General features: G+C 34.0%; 1 protein-coding gene across 34 annotated transcripts in view; it reads left to right on the forward strand.

The window, feature by feature from the left end:
• RIMS2 (regulating synaptic membrane exocytosis 2) overlaps nt 1–15449 on the forward strand; it is an 850283-nt gene that overhangs the window by 284945 nt on the left and 549889 nt on the right. For 14 of the 34 annotated variants that reach the window (XM_027849902.1, XM_027849920.1, XM_027849923.1 and 11 more), the window contains exon 1: nt 5228–5349. The exons of the other annotated variants lie outside the window; for them this stretch is intronic. In XM_027849902.1, the coding sequence (XP_027705703.1) occupies nt 5228–5349 (122 nt within the window). Of the gene's footprint in view, nt 1–5227; nt 5350–15449 lie in introns of those variants that run through there. 34 annotated transcript variants of the gene reach the window in all.

Raw genomic sequence — 15449 nt, forward strand, 5'->3', positions numbered from 1 at the left:
TAAAAAAAGTGTTTCCAAACTTACATTTTAATCTGGTTTGGGCTAAGTATGGCCCTGAGTTTGAAACTTCTGGATCAGTGGCTATAGAGTGGATCTCAAAACCAAGAAAAAGTGAGTTCAAGTTCTGTCTCTGTGACAAACTGTCAGTGTGACCATGGCCAAATCATTTAACCTTTTAGTGCTGTAGTCAACTAAAGGGATTTAAGTTGAAGAGGAAGGGCTAATCTTCATTGATAGAAGAAGTTTCCTCATCCAGGGAATATCCTGTACCAATAAAGTCACAGGTCTGGTCTCTAGATCTTTTATAAGATATGAGACCTATGCAATTAAGATGACCTAGCCCCAAAATGGGAAGAGTTGGTTTCTTACTTTTCTTTGTTGTGTACACAGCACAGAAGAGTTGTTTTTTCAAGAAAACAGGAAATTCCCTTAATATTTCTAGATTTATTTTTCTATAAATTATAATGTCTATAATATATGGTTTTAGAAGTAGATTCATTTAGCTGTTTCAGTAGTGTTGGCAATTTTTTTTAATATTTCAATGTATAAGATCACATTTCTTTTAAAAATTATTATTTTATCTTTTCTCAATTACATGTAAAAACAACGTAACACTATTTTTTAAAAACAATTAAGTACCAAATTCTCTCCCTCCCTTCCTTCCCCCTCTCCTCAAAAAGACAAGCAATTTATTATAGATTAGGCATGTGCAGTCTTGCAAAACATATTTCTATGTTAACCATATTGCAAAAGAAAATATGGATGAAAATCCCTCACCCCAAAAAAATAAAGAAAGTAAAAATAAGGATATTATGCTTCCATCAGCATTCAGACTCAATCAGTTCTTCTCTGGAGGTGGATAGCATTTTTCATCAGGAGTCCTTTGGAATTGTCTTGGATCATTGTATCACTGAGAATAGCTAAGTCATTCTCAGTTGATCATCACAAAATACTGCTAATACTGCGTACAATGTTTTCCAGGTTCTTCTTAGTTCATTTTGTATCAGTTCATGTAAGTCTTTTCAAGCTTTTCTGAAATCATTCTGCTCATCATTTCATATGGCATAATAGTATTTCATTACAATCATATACCACAACTTGTTCAGCCATTCCCCAATTGATGGGCATATCCTCAATTTCCAATTTTTGTCACCACAAAAGAGCTGCTATAAATATTTTTGTACATAAAAGTCCTTTCACCTTTTCTTCGATCTCTTTGGGATACATACTTAGCAGTGATATTGCTGGGTCAAAGGGCATGCCCAGTTTTACAGTCTCTTGGGCTATAAATTGCTCTTCAAAATTGTTGGATCAGTTCACAACTCCACCAACAGTGCATCCCAATTTTCCCACATTCCGACCAACATTTCACATTTCTTTAATTTGAAAGAATAAAAGCAGGAGTTTTTAATAGAAGACTCTTTGAATATTTAGTGGGTGCTTCAGTTTTTCAGATTAGTTTATCATTAATTCATAGAAAATAGGACTTCCCAGTTTTGAGTTTTGGCTCATGGATTTTTAAAGAATTTAATTTAACTACTATGTGGAAGCATTTTTGAATCCAGAATTTTCAAAGTTTTAATGCCAGAATTTCTATTTCAAATATTTATGAGGAAGATATAAAAAGTTAGGACAGTCTCAACATTGAATTGACTACCTCCTTATTCAACTTGATGTATTTTCCCTCTTTCATATCCTCAGTTCATTTCTCAATGCCAGTATGCTAAAGTAATGTTCTCAATGATTCAATTTTAGCAATTCATAATTAGCACAGAAAAAGGGAAAAGATGACATTATTAACTTACACTAATTTGGCAAAAAATGAAAATGAAAAAAATCTGCTCTGCCAATCTGGCATGTTGATTTACTTGAGCATTGCTAAGCAATGAATAAATAAATAAATCTGAGCCAACGTCATATTTCTGGGAAGCTAGGTGGATAGAGCATTTGGCTTGGAGTTGGGAAGACTTGAGTTCAAATTTGGCCTCAGACACTTACTAGCTGTATGACCCTGGGCAAGTCACTTAATCTTGTTTACCTCAGTTTCCTCATCTGTAAAATGAGCTGGAGAAAAAAAATAGCAAACCATTCTAGAATCTTTGCCAAGAAAATCCAAATAGGGTCATGAAGAGTCAGGAACAGGTGAAAAATGAGCAAACAACAGCATCATACTTGGTTTTGGGTAGTCATGAGTCTCCCCCTAACTCTTTCTGAAATGTCGTTAGTTGCTTGGCTGAGACAAAATGGAATACTTGGTCTTCCTTTGGTGATGGATGTTCTGAAAGGAAAGAAAATGCCAGATTTCCTGATAGAAACTGATTGAGCAGCCCTTAGAAAACCAGCTGCTATGATTTTCCTTATTCTCCTTTTGTCTCACCCATTATAAGAGAGCTACTGTGCTGGGCTCAATGCAGCTGTGAGTTGTCAGGATACTGTGGTTGGAGGATAACTGGAAATTCACTCATTTTTTTCCTGAAATAGTAGAGACAGAAGGAGCAGTCATGTGATCATTCTTCTGTAGCCAATGGAGGCCTAAACATAATGGGAAATGTCAGCAACTATGGATGCAGCAGTTTGTGTATTTCACTACTTCACAGTAGGGTTACTCACTCTTTAGGTATCTAGTGAGCCTATACCATATGTAGATTTAAAATGAAAGACTAAATGTTGCTTTTGTTACTCAGTAGTTTTGCTATCAGTAGTGAGTGCCATTACAAGCACAGTAGTTGTGTATGAGTACCTTGCCCAAAGTTTTAAATAGTGAACATTACTATCGCTTGAAGCATTCCTGAAACTGAACCTTTACTGCCACATTTGGTAAAAGGATGTCAGAGATTAAAGCTGAACCATCTGGTATTTACATATATTAAAACTGTATAGCTTGTTCTCTGTCTACTAAATGTAGAGATTGCTATGTTTAAAAAATAAATATACATTAATACATATATTAATACATTAATAAATATACATTTATACATTAAAATTAATGTTATCTTTCAAAGTAGTCACAATGAAAAACCTGCACACTTATTCAACTGTTGCAGTCATTTCTCATAATAGTCTTATAACTCCTTTTATGGAATTTCCCTCAGAATCCCCTTATAAACCACATAGTAAAACCAGTTTTACTACTTTACGGTAATTTTTTGGGACCAAGAATGGTATTACCCAGCTTGATTTTAACACTTTAGTGGTAACTCTCTCCCTCCCTCCCTCCCTCCCTCCCTCTCTCTCTCTCTCTCTCTTTCTCTTTCTCTTTCACATATACACACACACTCTCAACCCTCACACACAAATAAATATACACATTCACAAATATAAAGATGTATTTTAAAAAGAGTCTGTATAACTTTCTCACTTTAAGACACATTCACATGTTAAAAATTAAGCTTATAAATCATATCAATATCTTATTCACATTAAGAAGGAATTATTAATTTTAAAATGATTTTACATGGGCTTATTTAAATAACTAGGTATCCAATGAATTTAAGAGTTTGTAGATTATTAATTTCTTCATAGTGATAAAAGGGAGGCAGAGAACATGGTTGTAGGAATCAGTTATAAAGAATCACTAGAAATGAAGATTGAAGAATTTCTGAAATTGCAATGTATATCATTGACTGGAAAATTCAATTGTCATAAACCTTTTCAGAACTAAATCTATGGTGTAAGATGATATCGAATTTTAGCATTTTATCTGAGATAATTTAGCACTGAGACTAGAGGAAGAGCTGTTTTTCTGCATTTCTATTATAACCCTGAATAAACATTTTTTTCCTCTCTTCTATGCTAGCTAGAAAATGCTATATGCTGTGGCCATCCTTTTTGTAGTCAAATGATAATAGTTGTGAGAGCTTCCCTTCTGGCCTTATCTGTGTGATTTCTTAATTAGCAGAAACTTTGCATGAACATTTTAAAGCTAGTGGGTAAAATATGAAAAACAGGATAGAAATTCATACATTTTCAGAAGAAATTACCATAAATTAATATTTATTGAGGACCCACTGGATTTATAGAATTATACTAATGTTGTTCTTTCAATTTAGCAATGTTAAAACATTTAAAATCCTTATACTCTGTTTTGGTTAAGGATTTAACATATTATTTTAAAAAATTCATACTCAAGAATTTAAAGGGTTTTTTTTTACATTCTTAATGCTTCATATTGCATGTCACATACACAATTACTAGTTCAGTTTGTTACCCTTGCTCTGCATGTGTTCCCTATTGGAGTAGACTCCAAGTCTCTGATTTTGCTAGTGATTTAACTTGAACAACATTTTAGCTAAGAGGTTTAAAAGGTATCTTGGGCCCCTAGTCTAACATATACTGTTTTTTAAAATAGAAATTGATTTTGGACTTTTTTCCTCTTTTCAAATTATGTGAATATTCATATAGTTACAATGCCTATTAGAATTAGAAAAAAACAGTGTTAGGAGTATATAATTATTATTTACTTATCTTTTAAAAAGAAAGAAAATAAGAATAATATTTTTTCAAAAAGATTTAAGAAAGAATTTTAATGGATGAGCATTTCCCAAATAAGTTGTTACAAGTATAGCTTTGTAAATTCAGCAGAGGAAAGGTCTGCTGTTAAAACCTGATTGCTGTATGTTATCATAAGAGGAATGTGATAGTTATTTTTAGAGTGATCATCTGGTCCTATGTAGCCTCCTGCACATTAAAGAGACCTATGTACACTGTCATTGGTGTTATTCATTTTTACAGAGGAAGAGAGAGGGGAGGGAAAGATGTAGAATTCCTCCTCCTCCTCTTACAGAGTAGTAACAGCTCGAGGATGCCTCGGCCCCATTTTTATTACTTCTGAGATTTTACTGCTAGAAGCCAGATGTGCTGAAAGTCCTGACGACAGCATCTATTCACTGCGTGTTTTTAATAGGCTTAGAGAAATATGAGTAGAGTACATGAAAGGAGCTCAGCTTCACACTTCAGCGGGGAATGCCCCAAAAGCTCACTGCTGTTTGGAATTCTTGCTACAGTCAGGAGAAAGCCACACAGGCACTAAATCTTCTACGACGGAATTAGAAGAATAATGACTGTACAATTAGCTATCAAGCCCTGCTCATTTAAGCACAGCTTTTACAGAAATCAGGAGAAATATGGAACTTGATTGGCATGTTTTCATTTGATGGTTCCTGCAAAATAAATGACTTTAAAGACAGGTGGTAAGGAAAAATAAGAGGAAAGCAAAAAAAGAAAGAAAATGCAATTTGAGACGTTGCGCCAGGTCTGCAATTCTGTCTTATCTCATTTCCATGGGGTTTTCTCATCCCCACCAAATATTTTGCAAAACGAGCTTTTTGGACAAACGCTGAATAATGCAAGGTGAGTGGAGGCATCTCTTATTTTGTGATTGATCTCGTTTTTAGGGCTTCTGTTTCGTTTACTTCATTTTAGAATCTGTGTTCTCGGAAAGCTTGGTTTATATGGCTGCTTGAGAAAAGCTGCTCTAATTAAGTAAAAACTGTTAGTATTTATATTCCATGGAAGGAGTATCTCTTAGATCATAACTACAAGCTGTAAAGCACCTTTCTTAAGAAATTTTATTTTTAGGGATAAAATAAGGATATGATGAAATGTAAAGGTTACCTAAAGTGTTATGAACCCTACTCCTGAAACAAGCTTCAGTTATCCAGTAGCTTGATCCTATTGAATTGTTTTATGAGATTCACGTCAAAAGCATATGTTAGGGCATAGATTAAATACAGAAAGAAGGATGTGATTCTATAACCATAAGCAATTTGTGAGGAGATGTGAATTAGACATTAGGCATGCTCTTTGTAAAACATACAGAAGACATTTCTGATTATAAGACATTTCTCTGTGTAGTGCAGCTAAATAATCTTTTCTAACAAGCTTGGTTACTGAATAGCTTATGATGCTTTGCAGTAGGTCAACCAGCTTTGAAGAATTCTTTGTTAAAAAATGTATATTGCTTTTTCAAGTGTGTGTGTGTGTGTGTGTGTGTGTGTGTGTGTGTGTGCATGCATGTGAGCGTGTGTGTGTGGTATCAGGGTTGAAGTATGAGCAGATGTTTCAGATTTTTTTTTCCTGACTAGTGCTGAAGGAAAAATTCCATTCAAGTCCTACCATGTAATTATATTATCAAAAAAACTTTATCTTTAATTAGAAAATGAAAGTTTTCAGATCAACTCACCCCACTCTTAATGTTAAATAGCCAGGGTTCGAATGTCCCTGTTTTCATTAAATATAAAGCTCTCTATCCAATACAGAAAAATACTGTAGGGTTTGCTAATGCTAATACATTGAAACATTCTGGAAATGATAGGAAAGAATGAGTGCAGAGAATATTGGATTCTCTAGCCTGCCTGATGTTAGGAATGTCTGAGAAATGTGCAAAAACCTATTTTGGGGAGGTTACATTTTCAATGTCTACTATGGATCATATCTTCATTTAACAAATGAAAAGGAAGCTCTGAAAAGTTATTGTTATTTTCATGATGTGCACTCATGTTGATGATATTTATGACCTTTTCTTTAACATATGGAATGCCTGGGTTATTCCTGATTTTGTACACATTTAACTTTCCCCTCCCAAAGAGTGCTGTTAAATTAACCAGCTGAGTGTTGTCACATTTTATTTCAGGAACACAAAAAAGATATAGCAACATACGGAAATTAGCATGTGCTTATAAAACACAATGGGATTTCTGTATTTCAGAGGCATTGTTGGCTTCTCACTTGGAATTACATCTCTTAAGCATATGTAATATTGGTTGAAAATCTGTGTATCATAAATCATATTTATTAATAAAAGAGAACCATGATGTTTTCCAAACATTTCTGAGGCCTGCAGCTACCAGAGCTTACAGATTTGTCCTCAACCTCTACAAATCTTTTCCTGATCCCCCCCCCCAATCTCCTATTGGAATGCCTAAAGCTAATGTTGTAAAATGAAATCAGTGTTGAATTTAAAATGTGTATTGTGAAATAGAAACAGAGATAGACTAAGAGAGACAGAGGAAGAAAAAATTCATTTTTAATGTCATGAGGCATGAAGAGAAACAGCAGATTTATTTTAGAAAGAGTAATGTTCTTGTGGCAAAAGGACTTACTAAGAATTCATTTTCAATGTTAGCATCATTAATTTTGAACAAAGAGAATTTCAACATTGAAAGGAATTGTATGCTGTTAAGAGGAGATCATAGGTTTTTGGCTTCCATACATTTTTATTGTGACTATAATTTCAAAACTTCTTTTTATTAATATGTGTTAAGAATAAGACTCCATTCACTGTTATAACTAAACTTTTAATTTCCAGATTAATTATACAGTTGTTTAATTTTGTCAGGTCTCTTCAGAGTTTTTTTAAATTTTGTTTTCTTTTTCTACCAATTTTGATTCTCTTCACTAGAATATAACCAAAGCTAGTGCATGGCACTTGGAAAGATTATTTTCTACTTTAATTAAAGCAATTTCATGATTCCATATTTCTTCTTTCTTCTTTATTTACTAAAAAACTAATTTAAATTATCATTCCATTGATGACTATTCTGATGTCACTTAGAAATACGATCAGCCAGCTTTATTTTGTCTAAAACTTTGATCAGCTTTGCTGAAGCAATAGCAAAGGAAGCTGTATAAATTTGTAGTTGGTATTTTTAGCATTGTATAATGTAAGAATAAGTTTACATGAACAAATGTAAAAATATATATTTTATACATGTAATATTTTAATTATTTTAGTGCTTGATTATTATGATAAGGATCTCTTTTTGGTTGGCATTTTCCTTACTAAAGATTTCAAAGATGACTATAAACACAGCTATATAATATTAGTTCATATTTGTTGAGTCAGAAAGTGAGATATTACTGTAAAATATTCTAGCATGCATCAGGTAGAAACAATGAATATACAATATATTAGAGAAGGACCATAAGAATGAGTATGTCATTAGAAGGATGTTACCCTGCAACTTTTTTTCTATAATATGCCAAATTCAAGGTATTCATAACCCTCTGAAACATGATAAAGATCCTTACTTTTTCGAGCATTGGTTTTTGACAATCATTTCTCTTGACCTCAGTCTCCTCATTTGCAACATGAAGGAATTGGTATATATGATCTTTACAATCTCTTCCAGAACTAAAATTTTATAGTTATACTTGTTAATCTTTAAACTTTTAATTGGTTAGATTAATCAAAATGTAACATTATTGGGATTGTCAAAATCATTACAATTTCCCACTGAATCTATTGATAAAATATAATCTTAAATTTTGGGCAAGTTCCATTAGTTTCTTGTTTTGTAGTTTCTTGCTGTTATGGTGTGGTTAGTAGGAGAGTCACCAGCTGTGCATGTCAGTACTGTATGTAAGCCAGAAGTCTCTAACATGGGTCACAGTGTGAATCCCACAGTTGAGAGCTATTTCTTGAGTAAATTGATTTGTTAACTGTATGAAGAAAGAAGCTTTTTTCCCCACTCTGTTAACTTGATTTTCACTGTTCCCCTATATCTCACTTTCACAAATTCTTTAGCTAATGGAATAGATCATCTCTACTGGGATGAGAACCTTGACCTAAAACTAATCAGTAAAAAGTAATGTATGGGAAGTCTGAACCATTCCTCCATGAATGTCATTTCCAAACCATTTCAAAGTTTATCTAGACAATGTCTTAATAATATTCATTTATCCCTTGTGTTAAATCACAATAGGAGAGAACTTAATGTAGATTGCCATGTTAACCACTAAAATAGATTTATTAAAGATAACCATTAAGTTTTTGCTTTACATTCTATAGTCATTAGATATCCTATAGAAAGACCCTTTGGTTATTAACTAGATGCTATCTACTTATTTCCTGAACACCTATCACCATAATTTCTGGTTCCTACTTTGACTATGGAGGAAGAAAAAGGAAGGTTTTTAGTAATTTTTCACAGCATATATTTTATAACCAAAGATACTGCAAGAAGAATCAATGTTGTACATAGCTTATCTAAGCCCTGCCCATGACTAAGTTTGCTTGATATAGTATATTAAAACACCACTATAATTTAAATTCCAGTTAGAAGGGAATATTTTATTTTGTTTCTCTAAACTCCATTTTCCAATTAAGTTATTTAATCAGGACATGAGATAATTGCTTTTGTCTCCTAGAAAAAAGAAAGGCCCCAAAGTACTGAATACATTATGAAATCTTTTGCTTGTGATTATGTCTTTAGAAGCAAATGTACAAATATTGTTCTGTCAGAAGCTATATTTTTAGCAGCATTCTCTACACTGCATTGGAGTTCATAATTGCTTTAGGCAATATTCAAATGAACACATCACTGCATAATGATGACTATCTTTTGTGACCAAAAGTAATGCAAAATGTACCCCAAATATCTCTTTCTCCCAATTTTTGTCTCTCCTTGAATAACTTTTTCTTTAGAATGAAAACATATTTTTCATCTACTCTTTTCTTGTTATGAAATATGTGAAGGTGAATCCACCATTCAGGTTGGCCACATAGGGGCATAATGCAACTGATGTGTCTTTTCTCAGGCTGGATTTAAAGAAGGGTCCATTACCCCCCACCCCCAGCCTCTAGATAAGCAATAGAAGAGCCAGAGGCCTGTGCTTGGTCTTTTAAATGAATGAATTTTGGATTTAAAGTTGAGAAATTATTTTTTCTTTAAAAATACTTGTGGTTTATATTCAGGTTGATTATGGTGATAAGATACTTGAGTGAAAATAAAATGGAAAACTCACCTTTGCCTCACATCAGTGTCAGCATTCTCCATGATAAACTACTAAAATTCTAAAGAATTGCTTTACTTTTAAATGAATTTTCAGATGGTCTACTGATCTAGTAGTATTTTGGTCACACCAGGCACTTAGTTCTCTAGAGATCATTAACTGTAGCAGTGTTTTATAATGAAGACATCATGGGGTGCCCAGGATCAGTGGCACAGATATGATTTATTCATCATGGCACATTAATGATCACTTTGACTTTGAAAGAACAGCATGCTTTCTTTTCATAGCTCTGTGAGTGCAATGTGCACAGTATGCATTGTTTGGTGTTCACAACACAGTGAACTTTCTGTGTGCTAATAACTCTTAAGAACAAATTATTCTTAGGGATTAAGGACTAGGCATGTTGATAGCATTAAAGTTGGAAAAAGTATTCATATTCTGGCACAATGATCAGATTAAATACCTGATTAAAGTCTCATAAAGCTTTTGTTTTCAATGAGTGCGCTTTCAATTTTCCTTTTTGGAATTTTTGCTGCAGTCCATAACAATCTAGAGATAAGCTTACTCTGACACAGGAACTGCAGTATTAAGGTAAACATTTTCACATTACTGTCACATAGAAAAACAACTGAATATGTTAGGTAAATTTTAAATACCTGTCAGTTCTATATAGCTATTGGGGACTTTCAATAAGACAAATAAGATGATTTGTGGTGTTTTGTCTTAACGGTGAAAAATAAATTGAGCTCAGTTAAAAATGCTAGGTAATGGGATATTTTCATGTTGATTTATAAACTACTCACAAATGTATGTGGTATTAGTAAGAGTCATAAAATATGGATTTAGAACCTGGGTTTCTCTACCAAATTTGAGAAGTATTGAAGGTCTTAAAATGAAAACTTGCTTCTAAAAAGAATTACATTCCACCTTATGAGCTTCCACTAGGGGGCAAAATTGAAGAGCCTACTACAACTTTGAAATCAAATTTTAGAACTAGAAAATATCTTAGAGATTATTTAGTCAAAATCCCTCATTTAACCATTAAGACACTGAAGGCCAAAGAGGTTAAGTAAAATGTAATGAATGGACAATGATAGAGCCAAAACCCAACCCTGTGATTGCTGGCTCCTAGTACACTGCTTTTTCTGTGACTCTGCATTGTCCTTTGGTCTTTAAGGGAGTAATGGTAAAGAAAAAGAGTAAGAGGACTGACAAGTCATGGACAAGCATCTCCTTTTATAATGGGGCCTTTAATTACTCAGGGATTAGATATATGTCTATCTTCTGATCTCTGTTCTCAATACCCAGTATATTATGAATGTATACGATAAATATTCAGTACCTATTAATTGACTGGGCTTTCTCTGCAGATACTTTCTATTTCTACATGTTGCCATTCATTTTCTATTTGCTTCAATCAATATAAAAACCACTAGCTTTCATATGTAGATGTTTAACAACTTGTTTGTATATATTTCCTCTATGTATATAGGGGCATCTAAGTGGTACAATAGATAGAGTGCTGCAACTGGAGTCAGGGAGACCTGAATTCAGATCTGGCCTCAGATGCTTACTGGCTTTGTGGCCCTGGGCAACTCATTTAGCCTCAGTTTTCTCAACTATAAAATGGGGATAATAATAGCACCTACCTTCAATGTTTGTTGTGAAGCTGAAGTAAGATAATTGTAAAGTGCTTAGCATGGTGCATGGCACATAGTAAGTGCTATATAAATGTTATTATTATTATTAGCTATTATTATTTACTTTGTGTGATCCTACAGAGTGTCCTGTAAAATTAAAATCGTACTAAGACTTTTGGAACACCCTGTATTTTAATTGATATTTTTTCTAATATCTCCTATTTAAGGAAGTAAGGGGCCTTGATTTGATACTTCCTTTTTCACCCCCAAGTATACTATGCTTGCTAAATGCTTTTGATTTCTGTGCTGTAGGAGGTTCCAAATGTGATTGTTGGGCATTGAGCTAACCTGAGTAAACAGGAGCTATCCGTGGTTCTGAACACACCACACCAGAGAGACTGCTGCAGAGCAACTGAGAAACTATCTCCCAGCAGTTGAAGCAATCATTGTCAACCCTGCATGGAATCTGAGGCCATGTTAGTACAGTTGTAGCCTTACATGTCTCTAGTGACCACACCCACCCACATTTATTAAGTTCAACAAGAGGTTCTAGTTCATTCCTAGTTATGCTGATGTAGCTCTGCCACAACTTAGCTGAAATCTTTTCCTTAGAATCTTGATGCCAGGCATTGGTAATATTAGAGAGTTACTGAGAGAGCTACTTTCCCAAGGAAATATCCCAAAGGCTTCAGAGGAGAGATAGATAGGATCTAATGAAATAAAACACTTTAGATGAAGCCAACCCAAAAAGATGGGAGATACTCAAGAAGAAAATTTTAAGACACAAAGAGAAATGATTTCAGTTTAAAGGATACATGAAAATTGTCTATAGAGACTGATATAGTAATACAGGAAAGTCATAAACCAACTTACACATAAATGGATGGAAGCAATGCCAGATAATAGAGGATAAATATGAGTGAGGCTTGGGTGCATAAAAATAGTGTCAGGAATACTAAAGCTTAGAAAGAGCTAAAGTTATCAAGGGAAGCTCAGGGCAACAAAAAAGATGTTTTGGAAACTATACTGGGAGAAAAAGACAGATTAAGGAAAGTATGGAACTCTACTTGGGGTAGATAGGACCATGATAACTGACAAACACAGAGAAGGAAGAGCTAAAGTTTTTTTCTACCAAGAAGAATAACCTTTGCACTCTAAATGACAGAACAAACATTACTAAAAGGAAGTTGATGCCAAAGATAGGCAAGGATATACTAAGAAAGCACTTGGATGCTCTTATTAAATTCATGTCCCCTACCCCAGGTGAACTACACTCTCAGTTCTGAAAGAACTCATATATTTGATTGCTGCACCACTATCACTGGGATATTTCAAAGCTTGTGGAAAGTGGAATTGGTACCACAAGATTGGAGAAGAGTAAATGTCATAATTTTTCAAAAAAGGAAGATAGAGGAGTCTGCAAACTATTAACCAGTGAGTTTGATTTCAATTCCTGGGAAAATTCAAGGACAGATTATTAAAGTTTATTACTGAATATCAAGAAAAGGAAGTGGTGATTACACATGATTTCATTAAACTCAAGACATGCCAGACTAACCTCATTTCCTTTTTTTTACAGCATTATTAACTAGTGGTTGAAGGGAATGTAATTGATATAGTTTACTTAGACTTTATCAAAGCTCTTGAAAAAAATGCCTTACTATTCTTATGGAGAAAATGGAGAGACCTGCGTTAAATGGTAATAAAGTTAGATGGGTCAGAGCTATTTGGATGGCTGGACTCAAAGAGTAGTTGTAAGTGATTTAATGTCAACATACCAGGAGGCTTCCAGTGGAGTACCCCAGAGATTTGAGCTTGGCTCTGTACTGTTTAACATTTTTTAAAAATGGCTTGAATAAAGGCATAAACAACACACTCATCAAATTAGCTAATGATACAAAGCTGGAAGGAATAGCTAATGCACTAGATGACAAAGAGAGGATTTAGAAAGATCTTGACAAGATAGAATGGGAGTTATAATTCTGTGTGTGTGTGTGTGTGTGTGTATGTAATGGACTCCTTTGCCAGTCTGCTAAAGCCTAATACTAATATGCTTCATTGCCTACATTCACAATTGAAGGATATGTTAAATTTCAGCTAGACGTTAGTAAAAATAAAGATGTAATTTTCCTGCTCAAGTTCACAGATCACCCAAAACCTATCAATGAGCCTCTTGAGGACCATGGACCCCAGGTTAAGAATCCCTGGGATAGAGCATTAGGCAGAATGTAATTAGATGAAATACACTAGGAATAAATGCTAAGTTTTTCATGTAGGTACAAACAGATCAATTTCACAAGTACAAAATGGGAGAGGAATGGTTAACCAGAAGCTTTTATGAAAAAGATCTGGAGTTTTTAGTGGATTACAAACTTAATATGACCCATCAGTGTGATGAAGCAACCCAAAAAGTCAACGTTATCTTGGGCTACATTCAGAGAGGCATAATTTCCAGGAATGGGCAGATCACAGTTCTATTCTATTCTACCCTGGTCCAACCTCACCTGCAGTATAGTGTCCAGCTCTGTTAACCCAGTCTAAGGAGGATGTTTATAAGGCAGAAAGTGTCAACCACGATGGTGAAAGACCTTGAATATATATTAAATAAGGATTGATGGGAGGAATTGGGGATGTTCAGCCTGTAGAAGAAAAGACTCAATTATGACATGATAGTTCTCTTCAAATAGCTGATGAACTGTTCTATGTAGGAATGAAGAAATGGAAAAGCATTTATTAAGTGCTTACTACCTGCCAATTTCTATGTGGCTAAAAGGGGCACTAGTTATTTCATTTGAAGGAAAAAAAACCTCTTTTTTTCAGAGATTCATTTTCTATATTTTTAAACTTTGAACTGTACTTAGGTGAGTAAGCTTTTTAAAAAAATAAAGTTTATTCCAATAAACTAAACATTCCACTTACTCATTTAACAAATATTTTTAAAATACTTACTGCAAGCAAGGCATTGGGGAAGTGGGATACAAACTTGTAATTCACAATTGGGAAATTGAGGCTATTGAAGATGAATGAGGAAGTTATACAAAATAAATGTTGATACAAGGAAGCCAATGCCTTTTACTATCAGGAACATTTATTAGATGGATGAAATCTCCTTGGCTTGCAGATTCCATTTAGTTTAATCCAACAAGCCCTTGTTCAGCACCTAGGTAATAGGCACTATTCTAGACTAGGGGCCTGCAAAGATAATGGAACAATCCTTGTCCTCAAAGAATTTACGGATTGGTAGGAATGCTCTGAGGCAGGGTCTGTTCTCATTGGATTTACATTTTTATTAGCAGATGCCTTGAAAAATCATTATGTTCACCTTTTTCAAGCACTCTATTTTCTAAGACCATTAAAATTATTTGGGTTTCAAGCAACAATAAAATAGCATTTTACTTTCAAAATAAGATGTTATAATTTATTATTTTCATGGATTATCAAATATAATTTATTCTTTTAAGATATACTCATGTGCCAAAAATATACTTAGGATAGATATGCATATCCATATAAGCCTGAATTGGAGAAACTTAATGAGAACTGAAATCAAATTGTTTACATCTCAGGTCTAATGTATTTTTCAAAATGATACTATAGTCAAAAGCTTAAAGCAATAGGATAATAGTAGCTAGCATTGATATTAGCACCTAGTTCCAGGTACTATATACATGTTTCATTTGATCCCTACCACAACCTGTGAGGTAAGTGGAAAATGACATGGAGAACCAAGTGATAGAAATAGAGACAACTAGAATAACACCAGAGAGAAAAATGGAAAAAGGGACCGTTAAGAGAAAGACACTGGCAAATAATTTTGCAATTGAAGAAAGTGAGGCAAACATAGGTTAAGTGAATTGCCCAAGGTGGCATAGCTAGTTGGTGTCTGAGGTGCAATTTGAACTCTTCCTCTCTCCAGGTCTGGTTCTCTAAGCACTGTGCATGCAACCTAGCTGCCTCAGATTTAGAGCTGGAAGGAATATTACATCTAGTACAACCTCTTCATTTTATAGATGAGGAAACTGAGGCTCTGAGAAGTTAATTTGTCTCTGGACTCAGGGCACTAGGATTCTTTTGTTC

This window comes from Vombatus ursinus, unplaced genomic scaffold, assembly GCF_900497805.2.
Source record: "Vombatus ursinus unplaced genomic scaffold, bare-nosed wombat genome assembly UNPS02008961.1, whole genome shotgun sequence".
NCBI lineage: Eukaryota > Metazoa > Chordata > Mammalia > Diprotodontia > Vombatidae > Vombatus > Vombatus ursinus.